At 48.9% G+C, this 18653-nt stretch overlaps 1 protein-coding gene across 4 annotated transcripts in view; it reads left to right on the top strand.

Moving 5' to 3' along the window:
- The first annotated feature begins 6273 nt into the window (after nucleotides 1-6273).
- The window catches only part of WDR59 (WD repeat domain 59), a 72801-nt gene continuing 60421 nt past the window's right edge, over nucleotides 6274-18653 (top strand). For all 4 annotated transcript variants that reach the window (XM_029075844.1, XM_029075843.1, XM_029075842.1 and 1 more), the window contains exon 1: nucleotides 6274-6347. In XM_029075844.1, coding sequence (XP_028931677.1) covers nucleotides 6294-6347 — 54 coding nt within the window. In that variant the 5' untranslated portion in view covers nucleotides 6274-6293. The remainder of the gene's footprint in view (nucleotides 6348-18653) is intronic.

Below are 18653 nucleotides of genomic sequence, written 5' to 3'. Positions count from 1 at the left end.
GCCCAAGGTCACACAGCAGAAAAGTGGCAGAGCTGGGATTAGAACCCACATCCTCTGGCTCCCAAACCCAAGCTCTTTCCACTGAGCCACGCTGCTTCTCTGAAAAGATCGGCCTTCTTTTAAAAAAAAAGATTGGTTCTTCCTCGATTTACAAAGACAAATCTGCAAGGATCAGATACTGTAAAATAAACTGCCGAGACTGATCGGTTTGACTTAGCTTCCAATCTCCCTTGTTTCCTTTTTCTTTCTGGTTTACTCTGGGCAGCGGATCAATATGGGGGAAACATATAAGATGTAGGTCTCGGAAATAGAAAGGACAGAATCTGGGCTTGAGGGCCATGAGGCTTAACCTTCACATCATCCCCAAACCTGTACGAGCTTGGGCAAGCCTCTTCTCTGTTCCACTCCTCAATTCTGAAATGGGATTTCGACTATCCATCTACGTCCCAGGAGGGAAGCAGTGAAAAACTGGTGTAACGTTGGTTGTGGAGTCCATCGGCAAAGGTTAAAAAACAAAAAAAGCAAACAAACCTTGGAAGTAGCGGTCGGGTAAGTCAGAGCCTGGGGTTCTGGGCATTCAGGAATTTTGGGAAATTCAAAATTTGCTCAATCTCAGTGAGGTGAATTAGCTTCATCCCTTCCCTAACCCTGCCAGCCCAGGGAGCAGCCATGCAAATCAGGGCCTTGCCACTGGAGCAAGTCTGCCTAGCAGCAGGGAGCCCAGGAGCTCCTCCTCTCAATGGGCAAGAGTCCAGCTGCTTTTCCTTGCCTGGTGAGATGTCACCGCCTCCCAGCTCTTTCCATTTTCCCTGCTTCACTGGAACAAAAATAAATTAAATGGAGAACCCGGGAACAAAGGGTAATTAACAATAAAGCACATGAAGACAGGAGGCAGAGGAAAGGCAGAGAACATCTGCCATTCACCGCACAGACCTGCGCTTCTTAACTACTTGCCGGGGTTTCTTTAACAACTCCGCGACTTGGTCGTGCAGGCCCCGTGACCCGACCTCGAAGGTGTCACTTGGGTTCTTTTACCAATCTCTGGATCTTGACCTGTGGGGAGGGGGCTGTCAAAGTGGCCCCTCCACCTCAAAGTCCTCCCGGAATCAGAGAGGGGCTAAAAGACCGCACGGCTCTTTCGGAAGCCGCAGGCAGGCCAGAAAAGAGCCTAAAAATAATTAATCGATCGATCAATCACATTTATTGAGCGCTTACCGTGTGCGGAGGACTGTAATAGGTGCTTGGGACAGTCGATTATAACAGAGTTGGTAAATAAAAGATCAAGGGTCCACTCTGTGGACTATTCTGTCTCAAGAAGCGACCCCCCACTCTTGCTTAAAGAAATCATGCAGCCATAATTCTCCACAATCAATCGGTTATATTTACAGAGCATTTACTGTGTGCAGCGCACTGTACTAAGCACTTGGGAGAGTACAAGACAACAATGCAATAAAACAGACACATTCCCTGCCCACAGTGAGCTCTCAGTCTAGAGGGGGAAGACAGACACTCATAAAAATCATTTTTTCCTCATCTCCCACTCCCTTCTGCATCACCCTGACTTGCTCCCTTTGCTCTTCCCCCCACACCCAGCCCCACAGCACTATGTACATGTCTTAAATGGATTTATTGGTATTGATGCCTGTCTCCCCGTCTCCAGACTATAAACTCATTGTGGGCAGGGAATGTCACTATTGTTGGGTTGTACTTTCCCAAGTGCTTAGTACAGTGCTCTGCACCCTATAAATATGATTAAATGAATGAATAAATCTCATAAATAAATGATGTGGGGCTGAGGGCGGGATGATATGGGGAGCAAATCACATTGCGGAGAAGAGAGGTCGGGGCTAGTGAGGTACGCGGGGGAGTCATTCACATCAATTAATCAATTAATGGTATTTATTGACTGTAAGCTCATTGGGGGCAGGGCACGAATCTACCAACTCCGTTATATTGTACTCTCCCAAGCATTTAGTACAGTGCTCTGCACACAGTAAGCACTGATTAAATAATGTTGGTATTTGTTAAGCGCTTACTATGTGCAGAGCGCTGTTCTAAGCACTGGGGTAGACACAGGGTAATCAGGTTGTCCCACATGGGGCTCACAGTCTTAATCCCCATTTTACAGATGAGGTAACTGAGGCACAGAGAAGTGAAGTGACGTGCCCACAGTCACACAGCTGACAAGTGGCAGAGCTGGGATTCGAACTCATGACCTCTGACTCCAAAGCCCGTGCTCTTTCCACTGAGCCACGCTGCTGATTGAGTATTAAGTGCTTATTATATGTAGAGCTTCTAGGTGTTTGGGGGAATAGAGTACAATCGAGTTAGCAGACACATTCCCTGCCCACAATAAATTTACAATCTAGAGGGGGTAGCTGAAGCCATGGAGCAAACGAACTTCCCTAGAGAGCGAATTTTAAGTTGAGGAGAGGATCCAGCAAAGAATCTTTAGAGATACCATATTTAGTGGAGGGGAAGCAAAGGAAGAGTCAGCAGAAGGCACGCGTTTATCCAACGCTTTCTAGAACTTATTGATATTTTCTCAGCGTGCAGTTCCCCATAGTATCAAATTCCCTATGCTTACTGAACAGTGTATGGTCTTTTTTTAGTTTGTTTGCCTTGGAACAACCAACTTTAACTTCACCAGCATTTTCTCATCTACATATCCATTTCATATCCAGGAAGTCTTGCCTGACTAACCTCTCGTCTCTCTTTCCCTTCTGTGTCATTTTTGCGCTTTGTGTCCACACGCTCTTAACACTTTAATAATCACCCCACCTCCACAGCACTTATGTACGTATCCTTGTATCTACCGCTTCCCCGATCTGTAATTTATTTTAGCGTTTCCCCGATCTGTAATTTATTTTAGCGTAAGCTCCTTGAGGGCAGAGATGGTGTGCACCTCTAATGAACTCTCCCACATGCTTAATACAATGCATTACAGCAGTACAAAGTACTACAGTTAGTACATAGTAAACACTCGATAAATACCATTTATCGATCGGATGATTGAGCCATTTATTTCTGAATTCTATTTTGTTTATCCCCTTCCTTAGTCTGTATGCTCCTTGAGGGTGGGATTGTGCGTTCTAACTCTAATTTGCTCTCCCGAGCACTTAGTACAGTGCTCTGCATCCGGTAGGCATTCAATACATACTAGTATTGATTGACTGATTGAGTATCCTGTAGTCACCCGTGTCGTGGGATTTAATGAAAAATAATTCTGCATACCTGTCAACACCCTCGGCGGATTTCAAATGTGTCCTCTGCTGGCCTGGGTTTCAGGCTGGGTACCTGACTGGCTGGTGGCCGTTCTTTCAAAAGGGTCTCGGGATGCTCGTTTTTGCAAATCCTGCTTCGTTTGCTGCTTCTGAGAGCAATTTGAAGTGAATGATTCCAGAAGACAGTGGCCAAAAGCGGCCTTGAGACTTCGAATATTTGGTGGAAGGACTGCAGGACTACATCCTTTGTCCTCTGTGCAGCATCAGTTTGTGCCTCGGCACTAATCACTTGACAAATATGGATTTGAAATGAATGAGGATCGAATGATTTGGATCGTGGGGGTCAAATAGTGATGATGGAGTCTCCCGTCTGGAGCGACAGATGAGTCTCCACCCAGAAACGGCGTGAAGGAATTTATTATAACGTTAGTGGATTTTGCAGGGCTGCACGCGCCCTCTTGTCTCTGCCATTCAGCAACCCGTTGGGGCATGGAGGCCAAATCATTTCAGGGTCAACTTCGAGATTAAGCAGAGAGAGGAAAGTAGTAGGCTTGGCATGTTCTAACTGCTCCTTAAGGGGTTGAATGCCCATGATCTTTGATATTAATCATCCTCCCCTCACTCCTTCACTGTCAAGGACTCTATCTGTTAATAACTTGTTAACAAAGGGCATTTCTTAGGTGCTTACTCTGTGCCAGGCACTGTACTAAGTGCTGCAGTAGATACTAATAATAATGATGCCATTTGTTAAGGGCTTACTATGTGCAGAGCATTGTATTAAGCGCTGGAGAGGATTCAAGGTGATCAGGTTGTCCCACGTGGGGCTCACGGGCTTAATCCCCATTTTGCAGATGAGGTAACTGAGGTCCAGAGAAGGTAAGTGATTTGACCAAAGTCACACAGCTGACAAGTGGCTGAGCTGGGATTTGAACCCGTGACCTCTGACTCCCAAGCCCGTGCTCTTTGCACTAAGCCACGCTGCTTCTCTGCGTAATCAGGCCACATTCCCAAAGTCTTAATCCCCATGTTACAGATGAGCTAACTGAGGCACAGCAAAGTGAAGTGACTTGCCCAAGGTCACCCAGCAGACAAGTGGCAGAGTTCACATTAGAACCCAGATCCTCTGACTTCCTTAATGGGGCTCTTCCCGCTATTTAGACTGTGAGTCCATTGTTGGGCAGGGATTGTCTCTATCTGCTACCGAATTGTACATTCCAAGCGCTTAGTACAATGCTCTGCACACAGTAAGTACGCAATAAATAGAAGCAGCCTGGCTTAGTGGAAGGAGCTCGGGTTTGGGAGTCAGAGGTCACGGATTCTAATCCCAGCTCATCCTTTTGTCAGCCGTGTGACCTTAGGCAAGCCACTTCACTTCTCTGGACCTCAGTTCCCTCATGGCTCGGTGGAAAGAGCCCGGGCTTGGGAGACAGAGGACATGGGTTCTAATGTCGACTCCGCCACTTGTGTGCTGTGTGACCTTGAGCAAGTCACTTCACTTCTCTGGGCCTCAGTGATCTCATCTGCAAAATGGGGATTAAAAGTGTGAGCCCCACGAGGGACAACCTGATGACCTTGTATCTACCCCAGCGCTTAGAACAGCGCTTGGCACATAGGAAGCGCTTAACAAATACCATCATTATTATTACAGGGAAAGCAGCTTGTCCCACGTGGGGCTCTCAGTCTGAGAAGCAGTGTGGCTCAGTGGAAAGTGCCCGGGCTTGGGAGTCAGAGGTCATGGGTTCTCATCCTGGCTCCGCCACGTGTCAGCTGTGTGACTGTGGGCCAGTCACTTCACTTCTCTGTGCCTCAGTTACCTCATCTGTAAAATGGGGATGAAGACTGTGAGCCTCACATGGGACAACCTGATGACCCTGTCTCTCCTCCAGCAGTTAGAACAGCGCTCTGCACATAGTAAGCGCTTCACAAATACCAACATTATCATTATTATTATGATGTGTGGGACAACCTGCTGACCCTGCGTCTCCCCCAGTGTTTAGAACAGCGCTCTGCACATAATAAGCGCTTCACAAATACCAACATTATCATTATTATTATGATGTGTGGGACCACCTGATGACCCTGCATCTCCCCCAGTGCTTAGAACAGTGCTCTGCCCATAGTAGAGCACTACTCTACTACTCAGTGGAAAGAGCACGGGCTCACTGGAAAGAGCCCGGGCTTGGGAGTCAGAGGTCATGTGTTCGAATCCCGGCTCTGCCACTTGTCAGCTGTGTGACCTTGGGCAAGTCACTTCACTTCTCTGGGGCTCAGTGACCTCATCTGTAAAATGGGGATGAAGACCGTGAGCTTCACGTGGGACAACCTGATGACCCTGTATCTAGCCCAGCGCTTAGAACAGTGCTCTGCACATAGTAAGCGCTTCACAAATACCAACATGATCATTATTATTATTAGAACAGCGCTCTGCACATAGTAGGCGCTTCACAAATACCCACATGATTATTATTTATCTCCCCCAGCGCTTAGAACAGCGCTCTGCACATAGTAGGCGCTTCACAAATACCCACATGATTATTATTTATCTCCCCCAGCGCTTAGAACAGCGCTCTGCACATAGTAGGCGCTTCACAAATACCCACATGATTATTATTTATCTCCCCCAGCGCTTAGAACAGCGCTCTGCACATACTAGGCGCTTCACAAATACCAACATTATTATTATTGTTAGCCCAGTGCTCTGCCCATAGGAAGCGCTCAATAAATACTATTGAATGAATGAATGAATGAATAGTAAGCGCCTTAACAAATACCGCCCCCCCATGACTGAATGAAGGAGCAGGCCACGCTGCCCCAGGCTGCGGACTACAACTCCCGACAGCCCCCGCGCCGGGCGCGCCGGCGTCACGGGGCGCGCGCCGAGCTGGGGGGCGTGGCCTCGTCCCCGGGCCGGCCAATGGCGTGGGGAGCTGGCGCGGAGGGGGGGCGTGGCCTCGTCCCCGGGCCGGCCAATGGCGTGGGGAGTTGGCGCGGAGGGGGGCGTGGCCTCGGGGCGCGCGGCGCGTCCTCGCGCGCCGGGGGAGGCGAGGGGGGGCGCGCGCGCGCGCGGCGATGGCGGCGCGGTGGAGCAGCGAGAATGTGGTGGTGGAGTTCCGGGATTCCCAGGTAACGCGCGCGCGGGGTCGGGAGGGGGGGAGGGAGGGGGGGGGCAGGGCAGAGGAGCCCACTGAGCATGCGCCGCCCTCGCCTCCCCCACCCTGCTCCTCCCTGGAGGGGCGCGCTGGGCCTACCTGCGCTACACGCTGAGCAAAACCTGGAGGAGGGGCGTCCTCCTCATAGCCTCCTAATGTCAGAGCAACCTCCACCTCCCCATTCCCCCAGCCGGCTTTTACTAGGTGCTGGACACTGTGCTGAGCGCGGGGCCCCTAGTTGGGGGGGGGGAGGTCCCCCTAAATGCAAAGGGGGGGGGCTTTTTTTCAACTTTGTGGCCTCTTGCAATAATAATAATCATGTTGGTATTTGTGAAGCGCTTCCTATGGGCACAGCACTGTTCTAATAATAATAATCATGTTGGTATTTGTGAAGCACTTACTGTGTGCAGAGCACTGTTCTAATAATGATAATCATGTTGGTATTTGTGAAGCGCTTCCTATGGGCAGAGCACTGTTCTAATAATAATAATGTTGGCATTTGTGAAGAGCTTACTATGTGCAGAGCACTGTTCTAAGCGCTGGGGGAGACACAGGGGAATCAGGTAGTCCCACTTGGGGCTCCCCGTCTTCATCCCCATTTTACAGATGAGGGAACTGAGGCACAGGGAAGTGACTTGCCCACAGTCCCACAGCTGACAAGTGGCAGAGCCGGGATTCGAACCCATGACCTCTGGCTCCCAAACCCGGGCTCTTTCCACCTAGCCACGCTGCTTCCCCTCTTGCTGCAATAATAATGTTGGTATGGGTTAAGCCCTTACTAGGTGCAGAGCACTGTTCTAAGCGCTGGGGTGATAGTGATGGTCGTGGGTTCGAATCCTCGCTCTGCCACTTGTCAGTTGTGGGACTGTGGGCAAGTCACTTCACTTCTCTGGGCCTCAGTTATCTCATCTGGAAAATGGGGATGAAGCCTGTGAGCCTCACGTGGGACAACCTGATTACCCTGTATCCACCCAGCTCTTAGAACAGTGCTCTGCACATAGTAAGCACTTAACAAATACCAACATTATTATTATTGGTGAATCGCTTACTATGTGCAGAGCGCTATTCTAAGCGCTGGGGTATTAATAATGATGGTATTTGTTCTAAGCGCTGGGGTAATAGTCATAATAATAATAATGATGGTATTTGTGAAGAGCTTACTATGTGCACAGCCCTGTTCTAAGCGCTGGGGTAATAATAATGATGGTATTTGTTCTAAGCGCTGGGGTAATAGTAATAATCATAATGATGGTATTGGTGAAGCGCTTACTATGTGCAGAGCACTGTTCTAAGCGCTGGGGGAGACAGAGTCATCAGGTTGGCCCACGTGAGGCTCACAGGCTTCATCCCCATTTGACAGATGAGGTAACCGAGGCACAGAGAAGTTCAGTGACTTGCCCACAGTCCCACAGCTGACAAGTGGCAGAGCCAGGATGAGAACCCATGACCTCTGCCTCCTAAGCCCCTGCTCTTTCCACTGAGCCACGCTGTTCTAAGCGCTGGGGTAATAATGATATTTGTGAAGCGCTTACTATGTGCAGAGCACTCTTCTAAGCGCTGGGGTAATAATGATGGTATTTGTGAAGCGTTTACTATGTGCAGAGCACTGTTCTAAGTGCTGGGGTAATAATAATGATGGTATTGGTGAAGCACTATGGGCAGAGCACTCTTCTAAGCGCTGGGGTAATAATAATGATGGTATTTGTGAAGCGCTTACTGTGTGCAGAGCACTATTCTAAGCGCTGGGGGTAATAGTTATGGTACTTGTTAAGCTCTTACTATGTGCAGAGCACTGTTCCAAGCGCTGGGATAATAATTATGGTATTTGTGAAACGCTGACTATGTGCAGAGCACTGTTCTAAGGGCTGGGGGGGATACAAGCGCTTAACAAATACCAACATTATTATTATTATTATTATTATTACAAGGTGATCAGGTTGTCCTACGTAGAGGTCACAGTTTTAATCCCCATTTTACAGATGAGGGAACTGAGGCCCAGAGAAGTGAAGTGACTTGCCCAAAGTCCCACGGCTGTCAAGCGGTAGAGCCAGGTTTAGAACCCATGACCTCTGACTCCCAAGCCCGGGCGCTTTCCACTGAGCTCCACTGGGGTAGTAATAATGATGGTATTGGTGAAGCACTTACTATGTGGAGAGCACTGTTCTCAGCGCCGGGAAGATACAAGGTAATTAGGTTGTCCCACTTGGGGCTCACAGTCTTCATCCCCATTTTACAGATGAGGGAACTGAGTCACAGAGAAACAAATAAAATAAATGTTGGTATTTGTTAAGCATTAACTATGCACAGAGCACTGTTCTAAGCGCTGGGGGAGATACACGGTAATCCGGTTGTCCCATGCGAAGCTCACGGTCTTTATCCCCATTTTACAGATGAGGGAACTGAGGCACAGGGAAGTGAAGTGGCTTCCCCGCCGTCACCCAGCTGACAAGCGGCGGATCCGGGATTCGAACCCCTGACCTCCGACTCCCAAGCCCAGGCTCTTTCCATGAGCCACGCTGCTTCTTGTGTGTCCTCTCTCCCGAGGTGTCTCACCGTTCATTCGTTGGGCAGGGGTGGTCTCCCTCTGTTGCCGAATTGTCCGTTCCGAGCGCTTAGGACAGTGCTCTGCACATAGCGCTCAGTAAACACGATGGGAGGAATGAATTCGTTCAGTTGTATTTACTGAGCGCTTACTGTGTGCGGAGCGCTGGCCTGAGCGCCTGGGGGAGCACAATGCAGCGATAAAGACGGTCCTTGCCCACAACGAGCTCACAGTGTGGGAGGGTGACAAGCATCAATGCAAATAAATTGACATCGCTATAAATAAATAAAATGACATCTAGAGAGAGAGAGGGCTCACCTCCTCCAGGAGGCCTTCCCAGACTGCGCCCTCCCTTTCCCTCTGCCCCTCCTCCCCATTCCCCCTTCTCCCGCCCTCTGCTCTTCCCCCGTCCCCTCCCCACAGCACCGGGGCCTATTGGTCTATATTATTTATCACTCTATGAATGATGTGTCTATATCTATAATTCTATTTATTTTGATGGTATTAATGCCCGTCTACTTGTCTTGTCTCCCCCTTTTAGACTGTGAGCCCGTCGTCGGGCAGGCGTCGCCTCCATCTGGTGCCCGACTGTCCTTTCCAAGGGCTCAGCACAGTGCTCGGCCCACAGTAAGCGCTCAATAAATACGATTGAACGAACGAACGCGCGCATTCCCCACAACGAGTGTACACGCTAGAGGGGGAGACAGACTTGAATATAAATGAATTAGTTACAGATATGTATTAAGTGCTGGGGGGCTGGATGAAAAAAGGGAGCAAGTCGGGGTGATGGAGAAGGGGAAAGGAGGGCTCAGGGAAGGCTTCTTGGAGGAGGTGTGATAGGAGGGGACAAGGTGACCGACTGTTTTGAAGCCAGTCGTGAGGAGTTTTTGTTCGAGGCGGAGGTGGATGGGCAACCCCTGGAGGTTCTTGAGGAGTGGGGATGCCTGTCCCCAACTTTTCCTAGAGAAACAGCGTGGCTCAGTGGGAAGAGCCCGGGCTTGGGAGTCAGAGGTCATGGGTTCGAATCCCGGCTCTGCCACCTGTCAGCTGGGTGACTGGGGGCAAGTCACTTCCCTTCTCTGTGCCTCAGTGACCTCATCTGGAAAATGGGGATGAACTGTGAGCCTCACGTGGGACGACCTGATGACCCTGTATCTATCCCGGCGCTTAGAACAGTGCTCTGCACATAGTAAGCGCTTAACAAATACCAACGTTGTTATTATTATTGTCAGCTGTGTGACTGTAGGCAAGTCACTTAACTTCTCTGGGCCTCAGTGACCTCATCTGGAAAATGGGGATGAAGCCTGTGAGCCTCACGTGGGGCGACCTGACGACCCTGTATCTCCCCCGGCGCTTAGAACAGTACTCTGCACACAGGAAGCGCTTACCAAATACCAATATTATTATGATTACTGTCAGCTGTGTGACTGCAGGCAAGTCACTTAACTGCTCTGTGCCTCAGTTGCCTCATCTGGAAAATGGGAATGAAGACTGTGAGCCTCACATGGGACAACCTGATTACCCTGTATCTCCCCCAGCGCTTAGAACAGTGCTCTGCACATAGTAAGCACTTAACAAATACCAACATTATCATTATTATTATTATTAAAAGTGATCTGGGCGGCAGAGTGAAGTATGGACTGGAATGGGGAGAGACCGGAGGCAGGGAGGTCAGCAAGGAGGCTGATACAGTAATCAGGGTGGGATAGGAGAAGTGATGGTGTAAACTTGGTTGCAGTTTGGATGGAGAGGAAAGGGCGGATTTCAGCAATGTTGCGAAAGGGGAACCAGGAGGATTTAGTGATGGATTGAATATGTGGGTTGAATGAGAGGGAGGAGTCGAGGATAACACCAAGGTGACGGGCTCGTGAGACGGGAAGGATGGTGGTGCCGTCTACGGCGATGGGGAAGTCGGGGGCAGGGCAAGGTTTGGGTGGGAGAATAAGGAGTACAGTGCTCTATCCACAATAAGCGCTTAACAAATATAATTACCACTATTTGGCTGGAGTTTTGATCACAATGGTTCGAGGCTTCAGAGTAAAAATCAATTAATGGTATTTATGGAGCACTTAACTGTGTGCAGAGCACTGTACTAAACAGTTGGGAGAGTCCAATATAGCTGACTTGGTTGACAGGTTCCCTGCCCCGTAGGAACTTACATTCTCATTACCCTTTAAAAGATATTATAATAATAATGTTGGTATTGTTAAGCGCTTACTATGTGCAGAGCACTGTTCTAAGCGCTGGGGTAAATACAGGGGAATCAGGTTGTCCCGCTTGGGGCTCACGGTTCTTAATCCCCATTTTACAGATGAGGTCACTGAGGCCCAGAGAAGTGAAGTGACTTGCCCAGAGTCCCACAGCTGACAAGTGGCAGAGCCGGCATTCGAACCCATGACCTCTGACTCCCCAGCCCAGGCTCTTGCCACTGAGCCACGCTGCTTCTCTATTATGGCTCTTTTCCTTGTGCCCCACCATCTCCTCACATTGTAGGGTGGGTGGCCCTTTTTTTTTAGTGGTATAAGGTGCTTACTATGTACTAGGCAGTAGCTAATCAGGGTGGACAGTTTTCCTGTCTCACACAGGGTTCACCGTCTTAATCCCCATTTTACAGATGATATAACTGAGGCACGGAAGTGAATCGATTTGCCCAAGGCCACACAACAGACAAGTGGTGGAGTCTGGATTAGAACCCGGGACCTCTGACTCCCAGGCCCATGCCCTAGGCCCAAGATCACGCTGCTTCTAGCCTTCCAGCCTCCTGTTCATCTTCTGAGCACGGGGCAAGATCAGCTCCTCGTAGGGAATTTCTGGAGGACAGTTCAGCCCGATGGAGTCATAGGTGCTTCACTGGGGCCCTATCGTGTTCCTTTTATTAAAAAAATGGTATTTAAGAGCTTACTATGTGCCAGGCACTGTACTAAGCATTGGGGTCGCTACAAGATAATCAGGTTAGCCACAATCCATGTCCCACGTGGGGCTCACAATCTTCATCTGAGACTGAAGCAGATGAAGCCTAAGAGAAGCAGCGTGGCTCAGTGGAAAGACCCCGGGCTTGGGAGTCAGAGGTCATGGGTTCGAATCCCGCCTCTGCCACTTGTCAGCTGTGTGACTTTGGGCAAGTCACTTCTCTGGGCCTCAGTTACTTCATCTGTAAAATGGGGATGAAGACTGTGAGCCCACATGGGACAACCTGATCACCTTGTATCCCCCCAGCGCTTAGAACAGTGCTTTGCACGTAGTAAGCGCTTAACAGATACCAACATTATTATCAGGTTTTTTGAAATTTTCAGGAAGAAGAGTTATGAGCGAAGTAACTATTTTCGGTGTCTTGGGGTCAGTCTGTAAATTAGCAGCTACTCGCTTTCCTGCTGGAAGAAGGCATCGCCAACTTTTGAGCACCTACCGGGTATATCTAATAATGATAGAGAATAATGATAGGTAATGATAGATAATAACGATAATAATTGTGGTATTTAAGTGCTTACTAGGTGGCAAGCATTGTGCTAACCACCAGAGTAGATAAAATCGGACACAGCCCCTGTCCCACCTGGGGCTCATTAGTTTCCGAGAGAGGGAGAACAGGTTTTAATAATAATAATAACGATGATAATTAGGGTTTTTGGTAAGCACTTACTTTGCCCCAGGCACTGTACTAAGCACTGGTACAAGCACTGGGGTAGATGCAAGCAAATTGGGTTGCAGTCTCCATTTTACAGATGAGGGAAGTGAGCCACATGAATGTTAAGTGACTTATCCAAGGTCACACAGCAGGCAAGTGGCAAAAGTGGGATCAGAACCCAGGTATCCCGGCTCTTTCCATTGGCCCACACTGCTCAGTAACTCTAATGAGTTATTGGAGGGTTAATGGAGGGGGTAATGAAGAGAGATGCAAATTAGAGGGATTAGAACAGCGTAGACCTGTATGGCGATTACATAGATATTTAGCATGCACACACGTGGGACAACCTGATCACCTTGTATCCCCCCCAGCGCTTAGAACAGTGCTTTGCACATAGTAAGCGCTTAACAAATACCATCATTAATTAACACATGATGGGCAGTGGGGTCCAGTGCCCCAGTGGGTTTAGTGCATTTGCTCTGCATTTGGATCTGTGCCCTTTGCGCATTTGAAATTTGCTCCCCGACACCTATGTATAGGCCTATAAATTATTTACATTAATGCTCGTCTCCCTCCTCTCATCTCTAGGCTCGTGGGCAGGGGTAGCGTCTACTAACTCTGTTGAATGATACTCTCCCAAACAGTACAGCGCTCTGCACACAGTAAGCACTCAGTAATTACCACTGGTTGGTTGAGTGTAAATATTTTTGACTCTTTCATTGGAGTGCAAACTCCTTGTAGGCAAGAATTGTGTCTGTCATCTGTTTTTCGTGTTTAAACACTTAGCATTATGCACTGTGGCAACCGAGCACCCAATAAATACCTTTACTCCTCCTTCCTTCTCCTCCTCCTTCTGTTCCTCAGACTTTCCCTTTCTTCCTCTCAAGCATCCTGGCTCTGGCTAAGCAGTTTTACTCAGCAATGGGCGAGATCCCAGATTTTCTGCTTCCTGGGGCCTCTCCCAAGATAAATTAAGCTCTGGTTCTACAGTAGTTGTGTTTGGGGAGGAAGGCACAGAGTGGTTACTATAGTAGGGGTTGGAAGAGAAGGAAGTGATTAGGTAGTGAAATTTGCAGTGGAAGGTTGGAGGAAAAGCAGCAAAAGAGAAACACAGGTATACCTCCAGTTATAACCACCCAGAAATAGATGCACCCCAAGGATGCGCCCCGACTGTTTTCTGATTTACCGCGGCGTGTTATGCCCCACCTTGATATTAGATCCAATCCCGTCCTGCTCCCTTTGCCAACTCCCTTCCCCCACACCTCCCATTCCGAGGATATTTCCTGCCTCCCTCTCTAGACCCCACATCTGACCCCCACCCTTGTCTTCCACATTACACCCCCATCAATCCCTGTCCCAGTTCCCGCAGCTCTGGCCAGGAATAAGGGGCAGGGCTATAAATTGTATGGGGGAAGGGAGGGATGGGGATCAGGGTTGTGTTTGCAGCAGCAGCAGCTTTCACTCCAGTTACTTGTAAAAGCATCATGGAGGATGGTGGGAATGGACTGGACCAGGGTGACCAAGGAGACTGGGGAGTGGAATAGAGTTTGGGGTATAAGAATGGGGATAAGAAAGCCACTGTTTTGTTGTTGAGGGTTTTTTTGTTGTTGTTGTTGTGGTTATTTGTCAAGCACTTACTATGTTCCAGGCACCGTACTAAGCGCTGGGGTAGAGAGAAGCAGCGTGGCTCAGTGGAAAGAGCCCAGGCTTTGGAGTCAGGGGTCATGAGTTCGAATCCCAGCTCTGCCACTTGGCAGCTGTGTGACTGTGGGCGAGTCACTTCACTTCTCTGCGCCTCAGTTCCCTCATCTGTAAAATGGGGATGAAGACTCTGAGCCCCACGTGGGACACCCCGATTCCCGTGTCTACCCCAGCGCTTAGAACAGCGCTCTGCACCTAGTAAGCGCTTAACAAATACCAACATTATTATTATTATACAACCTATGCAGGTTGGACATAGTCCACGTGGGCTCCCGATCTTAAACCCCATTTTACAAATGAGATAACTGAGACACAGAGAAGTGAAGCGACTTGCCCACGGATTAGAACCCAGGTCCTTCCGACTTCCAGGCCCGGGCACTATCCATTAGGACTTAATCCCCATTTTACAGGCGAGGGAACTGAGGCCCAGAGAAGTTAAGTGACTCGCCCAAAGTCACACAGCTGACAGGTGGCGGTGCCGGAATTAGAACCCATGACCTCTGACTCCCAAGCCCGGGCTCTTTCCCCTGAGCCACGCTGCTATTTGGAGTGGGATTAATCTGTGGGATCTCAGATATTACGGCACCTCGATTTGGCGTCGTATTGAGGCCTACCAATGAAGCACGGGACTGAAAAGAAGACTAATAGGAGCATAATATTTAAATTGCCTCCTTAGATCTTCCCTTTCCGTAACGGTTATTCTGTGGGCTTTGCTCCTTTACACAGAGCTCCCTGTTCGATGAAGAGAAGATGGGTGATTTATCTCCCTTCAACTCTTTTCCATCCCCTTCGTGGAATTGAAAACGAAGGCTCTGAGCAATATGAATCCTCTGCTGCCTGAGCGCTTGAATCTGACAGACGATTACTCTCCCCCTCCTTCAAAGCCTTATTGAAGCCACACCTCCTCCGAGAGGCCTTCCCTGACTAAGCCCCCCCTTCCTCTTCTCCCACTCCTTTCCGCGTCACTCCGATTTGCTCCCCTTGTTCTCCCCACCAGCCCCACGGTCCTTATGTAGATATCTGTATATTTTTAATATTAATATCTGTCAGCTCACTGTAGGCAGGGAATGTGTCGTATTATTGTCGTATCGTACCCTCCCAAGCGCTTAGTACAGTGCTATGCGCCCAGTAAGCACTCAATAAATAAGAACGAATGAATAGTAATGATGATCCACAAGGCTCATCACTATCGCATCGCCTCTAGACAGGGATCTAGGAATGTTTTCATCTTGAGGGAAGGAGGACATTGTGGTAAATTCTTCGGTAGACCGTGGAAAGGAATGTTGCAAAATTGTTCTGTTCCTGCTCTTCCCCGCTTTTCTAAAAGCGTCTTTTGGGAAGCCTCAAGAACATCTGATGGAAATGACTCATGACATGAAAACACCTTTTAGTTTGCTTTTTTGGGAAGCCCCGGTTGAAGCGTTAGTTTGTGGGCAAAAAAAGCTCGGCAAATCAAAACCTTTCTAAGCCTGCCCCACTGACGGGATAATGTTTCCCGTGATTTCGGTCATTAGGAGAACGCCCCTGAAGTTCCCATTTTACAAGAGAGACGGTTCATTGTGAAATAACCGGGCTCTGCGGAGTTTGGGAAGGGAATCAGATAACCTAAAACACGACGGGTCGGGTACCTGTGGGCAGTAGTCTAAAAATAGCTCTCCTAGCAATGTCAGTCCCTAATTTAAAGAGATTAGATCAAGTCCGTTGAAATGGTCCGATCCTTTTATATCCACAGCTTTCAATTCTCGGTTTCATTCTAAGGAATCTGAGAGGACGAGCATTATAGTCAAACCGATAGACAAACTGATGTTAAAAGAACTCACCCAGCTCTGATTTGCATTGATCGAATGTTTCTAGTATGATCAATAGAGAATAATATAAGTAGGGTAAATACTCTCATTTCTTAGAGTAGCTTATTCCCAGGCTAAGTAGTAGTAATAATAATAATACTATTAAGCACTTACTATAATAATAATAATGTTGGTATTTGTTAAGCGCTTACTATGTGCAGAGCACTGTTCTAAGCGCCGGGGGAGATACAGGGTCATCAGGTCGTCCCACGTGAGGCTCACAGTCTTCATCCCCATTTGACAGATGAGGCAACTGAGGCCCAGAGAAGTGAAGTGACTCGCCCACAGTCACACAGCTGATGAGTGGCGGAGCAGGGATTAGAACCCGTGACCTCTGACTCCCAAGCCCGGGCTCTTTCCACTGAGCCACGCCGCTTACTATGACCACAGATCCCTGGGCCATGTGGAGCTCACCCTCTATGTAGAAAGGAGAACAGGCACGGAATCCCCATTTTACAGATGAGAAAATTGAAGCACAGAGAAGTTAAATGATTGCCGAAGGTCACACAGCAGACGAGCGGCAGAGCTGGGATAAGAACCCAGGGCCTCTGACTCCCAGGTCTTTTCCACTAGGCCCCTGGATGAAGTAGGGATTGCAAAGAGAAAAGCCGATGGCTTTTCTTTGTCTCTGGCACCGGTGACCTTCTTCTTGCTAAGCCCTGTGGTCTCTATTCCCTCCTAATCCTCCTCCAACTCTCAGCTGCCTCTGACACTGTGGAGGACCACCCCCTTCTCCTAGAAACATCATCCTAACGAGAAGCAGCGGGGCTCAGCGGAAAGAGCCCGGGCTTGGGAGTGAGAGGTCATGGGTTCGAATCCCGGCTCCGCCACTTGTCAGCTGGGGGACTGTGGGCAAGTCACTTCACTTCTGTGGGCCTCAGTTCCCTCATCTGTAAAATGGGGATGAAGACTGTGAGCCTCACGTGGGACAACCTGATTACCCTGTATCTTCCCCAGTGCTTAGAACAGTGCTCTGCACGTAGTAAGCGCTTAACAAATACCAACATTATTATTATTATTATCCAACCTTGCTTCACTGAGACTGTCCTCTCCTGGTTTTCTTCCCATCTCCCTGACTGTTCCTTGTCAGCCTCCTCCTCTGCCTCCCACCCTCTGACTTCGGGAGTCCCTCAGAGCTCAATTTTGCGTCCTCTTCTATTTTCCACCTACGCCCACTCCCTTGGAGAAGTCATTTGGCTCCTGTGGCTTGAACTACTCTCTCTTCACAGATGATTCCCAAATTTAGCTCTCCGGCTGACTTCTCCCCTTCTCTACAACTAATCAGTCAGTGGGGCTTATTGTGTTCGGGGCAATGTATTAAGGGCTTGGGAGAGTACAGTACAATAGAGTCAGAAGGTCATGGGTTCTAATCCCGGCTCTGCCACTTGTCCGCTGTGATCTTGGGCAAGTCACTTCATTTTTCTGGGCCTCAGTTACCGCCTCTGTAAAATGGGGATTGAGACTGTGACCCTTATGTGAGACAGGGATTGGGTCCAACCCGATTTGCTTGTGTGCACCCCAGTGCTTAGTACAGTGCCTGGCATATAGAAAGCATTTAACACATACAATAATTATTATTATTATTATTGTTATAGAGTTGGTAGACCTGTTCCCTGCCCACAGCAAGCTTACAGTCTCGCATTTCCTCTTGCCTCAGGACATCGCTGCCTGCGGCTCAGTGAAAAGAGCCTGGGCTTGGGAGCCAGAGGTCATGGGTTCGAATGCCGGCTCCACCACTTGTCAGCTGTGTGACTGTGGGCGAGTCACTTAACTTCTCTATGCCTCAGTTACCTCATCTGTCAAATGGGGATTAAGACTGTGAGCCCCACGTGGGACCACCTGATTACCCTGTATCTACCCCAGCGCTTAGAACAGTGCTCTGCACATAGTAAGCGCTTAACAAGTACCAACATTATTATTATGTCCCACCGCCACCTCAAACTACGTACAAAGCAGAACTCTTCAATTTTCCATTCAAACCCTGTCCTCCCCCTGTCATTTCCATCCCTGTAGACAGCACCACCATCCTCCCTCTTTCACAAGCCCGTAACCTTAGCGTTATTTTGACTCATCTCTGTCACAGGACTGTGAGCCCCATGTGGCACGGAGACTGTGTCCAACCTGATTTGCTCGCATCTACCCCAGCGCTTAGTACAGTGCCTGACAAAGTGAGCGCTTAACAAATCCCATCATTATTATTCAACTCACTTATTCGATCCGTCACCAGATCCCGTCGGTTCTGCCATCACAACATTGCTAAAATCTGCCCCTTTCTCTCCATCCAAACGGCTACTGATTGCATCTTCAAGAGGCATTTCCCCTACTCCCTCTCCCTTCCGCGAATCCCTGCTGTACTGGACCTCTACCGTTTCAAGCACTTGATAGTCACCCCACCCTCAGCCCTACAGCACTGATAAACATATCTGTTAGTTTATTTATATAAATGTCTGCCTCCCCATCTAGTCTGTAAGTTTCTCGCGGGCAGAGAGCGTGTCTTCCGACTCTGTTACGTTGTACTCTCCAAAATACTTAGTTCTGTGCTCTGCACGCAGGGAAGCAATAAATAGG

This window comes from Ornithorhynchus anatinus, chromosome 11 (genome assembly GCF_004115215.2).
Source record: "Ornithorhynchus anatinus isolate Pmale09 chromosome 11, mOrnAna1.pri.v4, whole genome shotgun sequence".
Lineage (NCBI taxonomy): Eukaryota > Metazoa > Chordata > Mammalia > Monotremata > Ornithorhynchidae > Ornithorhynchus > Ornithorhynchus anatinus.
The sequence above is the reverse complement of the archived record's forward strand: the minus strand, read 5'-3'. Positions and strand labels throughout refer to the sequence as shown.